The sequence below is a fragment of the Diadema antillarum genome, unplaced genomic scaffold, assembly GCF_040938485.1.
Source record: "Diadema antillarum isolate AM-2024a unplaced genomic scaffold, OU_Dant_1.0 seq00000538_RagTag, whole genome shotgun sequence".
Lineage (NCBI taxonomy): Eukaryota > Metazoa > Echinodermata > Echinoidea > Diadematoida > Diadematidae > Diadema > Diadema antillarum.
Genome location: NW_027271486.1, coordinates 1,054,096 through 1,065,595, shown reverse-complemented (window position 1 = coordinate 1,065,595; position 11,500 = coordinate 1,054,096). Strand labels below are relative to the sequence as shown.

At 36.4% G+C, this 11,500-nt stretch overlaps 1 protein-coding gene across 1 annotated transcript; it reads right to left on the bottom strand.

Moving 5' to 3' along the window:
• Positions 1-6,322: 6,322 nt before the first annotated feature.
• LOC139734668 (carbohydrate sulfotransferase 11-like) lies at positions 6,323-9,670 on the bottom strand. The gene is made up of 2 exons (XM_071645456.1): positions 9,620-9,670; positions 6,323-7,255 (listed from the first exon to the last, which is right to left on the bottom strand). Exons 1-2 carry the CDS (start codon positions 9,668-9,670, stop codon positions 6,323-6,325), a joined length of 984 nt encoding a protein of 327 aa, XP_071501557.1.
• Positions 9,671-11,500: the final 1,830 nt, after the last annotated feature.

Here is an 11,500-nt window from a genome sequence, read left to right as displayed (position 1 = left end):
TGACTATGAAAAAATATAACACACGAAGATAAAGTTATGCCCATACAGATTGTATGAAAGCTATCTGCACTTCCTCAACTCCCACAACATTCAGTTATGAAAGCACGCATGACCAATATCCTCGTGATATCTAAAGGCGAAACTTCCATCAAAGGACTTTATGGGCGACGTAGCTCAACGTGCGGTTAACACTTATCATTAAAGGGAAATTCCATCATACGTTGCGTGGTATGAAAACCCGAAAACCAAAGAAGGAAGTCAATGAGAATTTGTGAAAAAAAAAATCGGACACATTAAAAAGTTAGGAATTTAAAAGAAAAAAAAACAAATTGGAAACTCTGTGTCTGTCTGATGTAGGTGTTGAGCACAAAAATGTCGCTGATTTCATCTAAAAAAAAAAAACATATCAGGGCAGACAGAACTTCTCCGCTTAGAACGCTTGTTGTTATTTTATCAAGAACAGATCTTTAAAAAATATTATGCGAGAAAAATGAAAATGTTTGAAAAATTCAGTATACACTAGTTGTATTTTCAAGTGACTGTCTACGTGCACAAAAGATCACGTCAAGCAAACGTCCACAGAGGAACAAACGTGTCAACATGATTATGGCCTTTTCAGTGTTCATGAGAAGCTAGAAACCAGGCCAATAAAAAAATATGAGATATGAGAGCAATTTCGTTGCTGCCAGGAATGATTGATCGTTTTCTGAAATACAGTAGATTCGATGGCTTTCTGATACTTTGGACGTTGCATAGTAATATGCCACAACAAAACCAGAATCTCACTGTAACCCTTATTCTAGGGGTCTGAAGTACGTACGTGCAGGACGTGTATGCAGTTTCGTTGTGTCATAAAGTGTGAAAATGAATTGTAAACCCCATAGCTAAAAGATAAACAACGTGGACGACTCTTTGTTATAATATTTTATCCACAGCGCAGAAGTCCAAAAAGTCCACGCCCGGTCTATTTCAAACAGGTGGATTTTCCTCGCCTACTGCATATACATTATCGCACAAGCATTTTTTTTAAATATAATATATTATACTAGTATTATACTAGTATATATTACGATCACTGAGAGAACTGAGAAGTGAAAGTAAAACCTGGTTAACAGCTTACTTTTCGAATCTGGAGGACTGCAGCTGCTGCTGTTGCCCTTTGTCTGTGCCGGGATTAAATGAACAGCGCCCTCAAGAGGGGTGGGGAATCAGGCATCATCTTCATGTCATTGCTTGTTGCAAAGACTGGGACGTATAGTGTATTTGCAAATTGAATTCGTTCATTCATTTTCACTGAATAAAATATGTATAGGCCTACATTGAAAATGTGACAATAATATGAACAGATATGTGATGTAAATGTATGAAAAGAACGCAAGTACTTCAACACATTGAAAAAATTCTTCCCAGATGCTACTAGGTTATAAAATCACTACCGCAGGCCACTGCCGTCTCCTGTACCTCTCTGACAAGCTTCAAAAGAGAACTACTCAAGATCTAACTGGTTAAGAATACCGATGTCTTATTATATATATATATATATATATATATATATATATATATATATATATATATATATATATGAGAAGCCTGTTTCTCGATCAGATTTGAGATCATCATCCTTTACATCCTCCACAAATGTTTCCAATATTTTGATTGAATCATTTCTTTATTCAAGAAAATGTTTATACATAACCAGGTCAATTATCTCTTTAGATAATTGCAGGTACACATTGAACATACAATACAAATAACATCCATGAGATTAATGTGCCAGTATCAACAATAGTATTTAACACTAACAATCATTATAACATTTATATCAATTCTTTAAAATAAATGTATATGTCGGACGTTTATAGAAACTTCACACTCCGGGCGGACCAATAATCAGTCAATGTTCTACTTATTATTTTCTAATTTCGTTTTATACAAAATAAAAAACTCCATTTACTTTCCCATTGAAAAAAAAAAATATCCGTACTCCTAAAAACTGTAATGAGCCCTCTTTCAGTATATCTAATTCCATATTCCATATACAAATATAGAATATTACACATATACTATACTAATCATCAAACTTTAACATTTTGCATACTATAAAAATAAACCCATAAACTGAGAGTGAGAGTTGAATTCTGATGAAATATTTATCTATATATACGTTTTGTTTACTTTGGTAATGACGTTTAATCGTCTGCATAAAGGGTATTAATAATATTTTGGGTATTAATGATATATTATCCTTACAATATACCATGGCCGGCGGAACGGGGGGGGGGGGGGGGTTACTCCCTTTTTTTTTCCACCATACAAAGGAATACATAAGGTGTCACCATTCTGCCCCTTTTTTTTTAAACCACGGAATACGTAAGTGACACTAGAAAAGAAAGCATTTTTTTTTTTGCTTCTTAGCTGATGAAACCCGGAAGTGCCCCCTCCTTTTCTTTTCTTTCTTTTGTTTGGTGTATAGTATGGTGGGATGAACGATAAATGAAACTGTCAGCTTGTATGCCTTCGAATACAATATCAATTGTAGCCATCAGAAACGTGTTACTGAACAAATTATTTGTTTGTTTGATTATTTGATTGATTGATTGATTGATTGATTGATTGATTGATTGATTGATTGATTGATTGATTGATTTTTCCACCTCAGAAGATGGCTGGATAGCCCATGTCCAGCGCACTAGCTGGTTTTCCGTTTCGTCCATGGAAGACTTGACAATGCTAACGGGCTTATCCTATGTCATCTCATATTGAATTATCACCTTACAGTGAAAAACAGAACGTTATTTTCTATGTGAGCAGCCAACATGTCAACATCAAATAATGTCACGGTGTAGTGCATACTTTGCATTTTTTGACATTTTGTTGGATGTCGGATGGAAAATAAATGAAACTGGACTGAAATGAACTGACATGAACTCTTTGTGAATAAAACACACACACACACACAGTGTGAAATAATCTTCACACTGTTAAATTCGAGCATTTTCACATAAACCACTATAATAGAACGCATTGTGAACACACTGTGGGACACTGCAGAGATGATCGATCATGCTTCTTTCCTTTAGTGATCAGTCTTTTGTACAGTTGTGTTATTACTGTATTCAAGCCGTATTTACACAATGTATGACAGTTACGTTGGAAGCAGGTTGTGAAATTACGATTTCGGTCTTTGTGACACTGCAAACGGTGGCCAATCTTTCCGAGTGAGATGAAGAAAAACTGAAAGGCGTGAAAATCCGTCTAAAAAAATTGTATCTAATTTGCATTGCACAACAAAAAGAAAATAACACACACATGGTCAATAGTACATCATACCAGTCTCATCCATATGTTATATATGATATACTTTATTCGTTTTAATCACATCATAAACTTAAGAATCATGTTGAAGAAGAATTACCATTGAAAAAAGTTATGAAAAAAAATACTAAAGAGTGATCGGGTTGTCCTATTTCACTTATTTTGAGTCTTCACGTAAAATCAATGCCTGGGACTTTTTATTGGTTTTGTGATTGGTTTGTTATTCACGATTAGATTTGTCTAGTTTATAAAACTGCAAGGAAAAAAGAAGGAAGCTTTGTAGAAACAAATGCTTTCTTAACAATTTGCTGACATTAGTTTTACAAATATCCACTTATTCAATACTCAAATTATGTCTGATAACTATTGGAAATATATTCTAAACTTTCCGAGCTGAATAATACTACTATATCCACTATCCCAGAATCTTCGTCAGAGGCGAAGATTCTGCTAGGATTGAAAACTCGGGCCCCTTTTGACTTCAAATTACTCTGAATACAAAATGAAAACAAAGGTCCTTGACACAGTTGCTTGATGTGATCTTTGAGGTACACTAAAGGAAACTGGAAGCCCTTTTTTGAAAGAGCGCAGTCAGTAGAGCGAGTTGTACATATCCGCTGTTGTCTATCAGGTAAATATACGATAGAATATAAGAGAAGATGCCGAGCACCATCATCAGCATCAGAAATTATTATGTCATGATCAATAGAGTGTCACATTTCGATTAATAATAGTCATTGGAATAGCATTATTGCTTCTCAATGATGCTGTCTACCACAGACATCTCCTAATAAACGTCCTGTTTAATCGTGACTGACAAAGCCTAAAACCCTGACCAGTCAAATTTATAAAAAAAAAACAACAGTAAGCATGTTAACGATTTCAAAAACAGTAGCACTTTTTGTAATATTTACATGTCAGTAATATGGTCCGATTATGACTTGTATACACGAAACTTGAAAATGGCTGATATTGGCAGTAAATTGAAAATTTCAGAATTTGGCAGAAGATTGGTAGTCATGCTTGATATGAAACGTTGATGCCGTAGTGCCCCTTTCACACTTTAAGATGCATGAAATTACTTTTTTTTTTCATGGGCATTATATTTATCTATTTTTTGAATTTTCTGCTACTTAGGACAACCTCTTTAGCAGTCTATGCCTGCAGGTCCTGCGCTTTTTTTAAATATATTTTCAAGCTATTACAGAAGCTAAAGCATTAATTGACTTCGAACTTTCCTTTGCTTGATTACACATAATGTAATTTTGTAGTGATATAACATGAAACTTTGAAGTCATAAAGTTCAGGAGCTTGGAATGATAGCGAAGTGGAATAACATCATTTGTTCCTAATCGTGTTTGTTTATCTTTTTCTAACAAAAAAGACTCCGACACGATACATTAATCAGTGTGTGGATTTTTTACCCTGAACATAAGAACCAAAACAACAACATGTCTTTAGTATACATGTATATTAGTATATTATAGTTTCCCTCTGTCTCCTTAGCTTTGAATGAGGATAACTTATTTACTTTATTTACTTGTCCATAAGAAAAGAACCTCGTTACTCAGCGCTACCTTTCATATTACTCAATGGCTTTGCTCTTTAGACCAAAAATGATCTCTGCAAATCTAAATGTGTCTTCAGGACCAAAAATAATTGCGTAAGGAACAGCGATATATCGTGCCGATGGTAACACATTTGCTCCTGCGACAAATAAGCCGATCTTATTTTCTCCAAGGATTTACGGTTAGGGTTGCGAAAGGGTTTGAATAATTTGACGTAAGGATTAGGGTTAGGGATATGTTTTGTAGGTAAAACTTATGTTTATCTTGTAATAGTGTGCAGATATATCATGAGAGCTTTTGTTGCGAGAGCAAAAAAAAAAAAAAAAATGTCACGGAACCTGCCCAGACATAACAACAGCAAAATAACTCTACGAAAGACAATGGTTTGCAAAATACAGCGTCCCGCTATTTGGAGCAGTCCATATCATTCAATACCATCTTGATAGGAAGTCATTGTTCTACAGTGTCATTACACAATATTAAATGGGTTAGTCAAATACCGGCTAGTTACTGTATGTTTGCCCATGGGCGAACATTTTTGTAATGTTCTCCCACGGGAAAACATTTTTACGTAACAAATGACAGAAGGCCTAGGACCGCGCGCGCACAGTGAATTTGGCTCTGCGCGAGCGAGCGATCGAGTGCGCTGTGCTGGTGGTTGACGTTGATGTATTTGACGTATTTGACAAACCCATATAACATAACAGATGATGACTTTTGTTGTCGGGAACATGTACCAAACGTTCCAACCTCAGGGTTTGAAATGCTATTTCGGGAGGCTATAAGTCCCGAGACGAAGTCGAGGGACTTATAACCTCCCTCAATAGCATTTCAAACCCTTCGGGTGGAACATTCGGTGTGTTCCCTCCCCAGCAAGTCATCATCTATATAATGTCGCGATACACCATCGTGAATGTTTATAGATAATTATAAACTCATAGTGAGTATAAGAATGAAAAAGACACAGTCTTGTCATTATCATTATGATGGTGATAATGATGTTTAATAGTATGACCATTTCTATTTTCATTGTTATTATCAATATTCTTATGTGTCAGCAAGTTTGTTTGTTTGTTTGTTGTTTGTTTGTTTGTTTTTTGAGCTTGTCCACTTTTATGAGTTTCTGCTTTACTCTTTACGAGAAGAGAAGCGGGTCCTTTAACGTGCATAGGATATGACTATCCGATACGGGACCGAAAGACTTCACAAAAGGCTATGAAGTACAGTGCTCTCCATATAGGTTACTGCTACCAGGCTAGGATTCGAACCGGAGACCTCTTGCATGCATGATCCTTATCCACCTACCATTAACTGCTCAGTCACAAAAGCTCCTACTATGACAAGGAAAAACAAGTTTATACTGCATAGAGATGATCAATCCATAGATGGAAACGGATCCAAAGGATTGATCCAGCTGAGGCACACCCACGTCAATGTTTTCAAATGAAGTCAGTAAATGCAGATGAGGCATTTATACGCATCTTAATACTTGCTGGAATCGGATAGTCGAATAATTCCATATCTGTCGATAGACGCCGGTATAATGACTCAATCTGTTCTCTAGAAAGCTGCCCATAGAACTGGTCAAAAATAGAGGAGGCACTGCTATTTGTTGGATTCGTGGAATCAGGAAATTTGACACCTTCTGGTACGCCTAGTTTGTTGAGGATCATTCTTGAATCTTCCTGGAGCGTTTCAAAATGGCCGATGAAGTCATACCTAATATCGCACGGCGCACAAAGGCGGAACATTTCTCGCCAGTGTTCTTCTGCAGGAAGATCCAGAGTGTTCCAAAAGTTACCCACATAGTCCACAAAATCGCTGAAGGTCACTGTGTCTTTCTTTGTATCAGACGAATTTGATGATACATTTTGCTTTTGTTCAAATGACTTCCTCCTTGCAGATCCGGATATTAATTGCGTAAAGTACTTTCTAATATAAAGGTTTCTACCCGAACTAAGTAGAAATTTATCTCGATACGCAGACAAGATTCGGGCAAAAGGTTCTCGAACAAATAAAAATGTAGTGTAGTTTCGTAGCCTTTCTGTAGCCCCTTCCACATCTAACTTGGGCAGCGTAAGTAATTTCTTCTGAGCCAGTATGTGAACATTTGCTTGGCTGATGGCATCGGTTGAATTTATTGCCCCGCTTAGAAGCAGTAAAAGCCGCTTCCAGCCAGTACAACCAACTTTAGGGATAAAACAAAAAAGCGTCTTGAATTCGTCCAGAACGAAGATGTGATTCATACGTGAAAGCGACTTTTTGCTGAGTCTATTTGTGTCGACAGTGGTGTAACCAAGACGTGTGCAAATCTCATGGAGATGTGATATTCGTTGATTCTGTCGATCGAGACTGGAAAGCGATGGAGGCACCTGGATAGGGAGCAACAAACACAAACTGCATCAAGATGATTGTATTAACACAAAACAAAAATGTAAAGATCGGGACTCAGATGGGGATTCATCATGGAGATGCATCATGTCATATAAAGTATCTTGTAACGTTGGTATACTCTATAAGCTTAAGTATTATGTCCCAAAGAATATTTTAGTCATGCTTTATATTTCGTTGATATTATCGAACATCTCATATTGTAACATTGCTTGGGCAACTGCAAAAAGTCACATTCACAGCATTTTAACTGCAATGAACAAGGATGATGACATGGCAGGTTCACCATAAAATGCATGAGTGGGGCTCTTGGAAGCAGAACAAAAGAAGAAGGCAAGCACAGATTGTACACAGGTGAGCTCACAAGCAAGCGGTATTGTAATGGAATTACACTGCTACATTTCTGAAATATGTGAACCTCCTATGTCATCATCCTTGTTCAGTGTGATTTGTTTAAGGTTATTTCAAAGTATTGTTTCTCTGCTTAAAGGAGACCTCCGGATGATTTTCATATTTTTACATTTGAACAACTATAGATTAGTTATACTGAGGACAGAGTTTCATAATTTGTGATAATGGGGATGAAGAATAAGAATATTTTCAACATTTAGAACTAACTGCAATGAACAAGGATGATGACATGGCAAAGTCACCATAAGAATGCATGAGTTGGGGCTCAAGGAAGCAGAACAAAAGAAGAAGGCAAGCATAGATTATACACAGGTGAACTCGCAAGCAAGCGGTATTGTAATGAAATTACACTGCTACATTTCTGAAATATGTGAACCTCTATGTCATCATCCTTGCTCAGTGTAATTTGTTTAAGGTTTTTCAAAGTATTGTTTCTCTGCTCAGCATGGAGTTGTCAATTTATGTACTACATGATGTGAAATTATGAAAATCGGCTGGAATGTCCCTTTAAGAACCACAATAAATTTCACAAATCTAGACGTGGAGCTGTTATGTACTGTAATGATGTAAAATTATGAAAATCGTTGGGAATGCCCCTCTAAGCTGTAGCCCTTCTGTATTGTTCATTTCATCGCTGATAAGTTTTGTTGTACATTGTAAAGACAACGAAGAAACTGTATTGCTGTATATTCTAAAGGCAATGAAGAAACTTATTTTGTTAACAATTAATGTTTATGTATATATATGTTTGACACCAACAATGTACTGTATATAATAGGGGCCAACATGTGTATGTATCTGCATGAGCAATGATATAATGCAGGAACCAATAAATCAAATCAAATCAAAACAAAATGTCTGGCAGCAGCCAGTAGCATAATTGGGGCCATTCATACGTTTGTTCCAGCTTGAGAAATTTTCTGTCTAGCTGAGCTAGTACGATCGATGGAGGGGGACGAAAGACATCTTAGGGGCATCCGACGTGCACTATACTCATCTTTAAGAAGAAAAAAATCTTGCCGTAGTTGATCGGGAATATTATGAAAGCCGAATACTTTGATGTCAGCCAGAAGGGTGCATTTTCTTTCCAGCTAAACTGACCAGCCCTCCCCCCCCCCCACACACACACACACACACACACACATGCAAACCTTCCTTCCCGTATTTTCATTTGATATGTGGTGTTGCAATTTATTGTAAAATTGTTTGGTCACCGTTTGCGGTTTGCCATTGATGCTTCTATACTAGGGCCTGCGATTGCTATCTTTTTAGAACAATCGTTATTACATGCAAATACGGTATGTTGGGCTTCCGTACGACATGTTGCCCTATATATCTCAATACTGAAAACGGAACCACTATACATACACTCTCATGTATTCGGTGCCAATTTTTAATTGACCTGAAAGCAGATTTTCTCAAGGCTTTGAGTTGCCCACCCGCCTCGTGGCAGATTTTATGCATTTCTGACTTTTCGTGACATCTGGCGATGACCATTGAGTGTACAGTGTAAAAAAAAAAATGACATATCTTATAATCTGTTTTAATCTGCGTTTTTGACATTTTGCCTCGTGGATACATTTTATTGTATAAACTATAATGATAATGTTGGATATGTTAAAGATTTATCATCATGAAGGTAGCATTACTTTCTAATGCACATTTTGATGTATTTGTAACGATTGTACCTATACATGTAGCATTTCTTTAGTATTCGTCCAGAAGATTTTAACGCCAAGCAACTTGTTACAAAAATACACAAAGTAACGTGAGTTGTATAAAAAACACATATCAAATTCGAATCAAAGATAACCCTCTTATATGTTGGAACTTAAAAGATTAAAACTAACAAGTTCAGAATACTTTGCAATAGAACATAGTACGAGGCAATTCTTGAATGTGTAAAAATAGTTAATCATAGCAGATACTAATACCAGATTTGATGATCTGTCCCCTCCAGTCTGGGCATCCAATACAACGTTCATGGCACCAGATAATCCAAACCTCACAAGTTCATGATTGTATGAATCTGCAAGAAGAAAAAGTTAAAACGTAAAAAAAACCCATATATGTTGTCATATAAAAAGTGATAGTCATAACATGTTCTCCCCTCCTCCTCCCCCTAAAAACCACGCTTTTTAGATGGTGGTATTATACTAGAAACATGAATAATGTCGTTTCATCTAATTGGTATTGCTTTTTCTCTCGTAGGTATCAACAATCAAACAACTCCGTTACTCTTCAGTGATGACACGAGCACATTAGATGCGTTTACAACCATCAGTTTAAACTATCGTTGGAATTTAAGGATAATCTTTAGCCATCGTATTGTCGACAAGAAGTTATGATGATGCCTGTACATCGCAATTTTACGTGGATGTTCGAGGTGATATTAATGGTATACCTTCTAATAGGGACCTTGATTCTCACGATTTTTGTTTATTCTCTCGATATCAGTGAATGCGGCTAATAATGAGAACTTTAAACAGCTGGTGCCAAACACGTGTTAGGAAGAGTCAACAGCTATGAATTATTTGCATTGCCAAATCAGATCAATTCACAGCTGGCTACCAGAGCGCAGGTAATCCAGTGAATTAATGTACCTGTAAGCTATTCTAATGGAGTGTCTGCATTTTTATGCTTGACGCAAATTGAAGAGATATAATGTGCATGGATACAGAGATGTGGGCTCTCTAGCGATACTCAGGTATTTTTGTATTTATGTAAATATCTCAAATTCCGCAAACTCAAATTGTGTCATAATCACGGATATATTTAGTGATTTATTTCCAATTACTCAAGTAAATTTGAAGAAATGGTTCACCTGCAAGCGTAGATATAGACGTCGATTTTCATGACACAACTCGCTCTAGCGGCGCTCGTCACCTTTACATCTGAACCTGAATTGTTAGCTTTCCAATGTCATGCGGCGAATCTTTCTAGTAACCGGGAGCTAGAAATCGATATACAAAATGATTTACGGCATGTTGAATGAAGTCGGTTGAGAAAAACAGCTCCCAGAACAAACACGACCACAGACAGGCACACAGAAAGTGATAGACAGACACGCAGACACACACGCATGCATTTCTCATCCGACTTTTTTCAACTTGCCACATTCATTGTACATGATAATGATTTCTAAAGGGTGTGTACAGTTCTGGTTGAGGTGAGGATTTAGCTTTTAACGTTTTGTGAGATATTCAGAAACCACTCTATGAAATGTCAATGAGCATGCGATTCTAAGGAATGTCAAAAGTTTATGAAAATCGGTTGTGAAATGGCTGAGATATCCAAAAACAAAGTAAAACAAAGAAATCCTAATAAAGGGTGTGGCCTGTCGCCTTTTATTATTATCACTTTTTTTATATTTCAGCCATTTGAAAACCAATTTTCATCAAATAAACGTTGAATCGTTCTTAAAATTACATGCTCTTTCATATTTCATAAGAGGTTTCTCATTATCTCACTTAAGAATGTTCAAAACATGAATCCCCACCTCAACCAGTACTGTACAGTCCCTTTAGCTCCCGCTCGAGTTCCGTTGATTACTAAAACAATACATTGCATAGAGATGGCTAATCTCCATTTCAGGAATTTTTCGCCGAAATTGCTCGCTCGGATTGAGTTTTTAAATTTGAACTTGGACATGAAAGTCGACGTTGATATTTCTTGTATACCTGTTATGAAAATTCAAATCAAAATGTTTATAAGACTCGCCCCTTATATTTATGCAGTTGAAACAAGTGCAACGTAGTAACAATGATAATAATGATGATGATGATAATAATAATTATACTAGTAATAATAACAAT

What these genes read in the sequence shown, in the direction of transcription:
- LOC139734668 (XM_071645456.1), bottom strand. Translation starts at nt 9,670, where the DNA reads ATGAACGTTGTATTGGATGCCCAGACTGGAGGGGACAGATCATCAAAT. An exon ending in GGGACAGATCATCAAATCTG is followed by an intron (nt 7,256 to 9,619) that starts GTATTAGTATCT and finishes CTCCCTATCCAG; the next exon opens with GTGCCTCCATCGCTTTCCAG.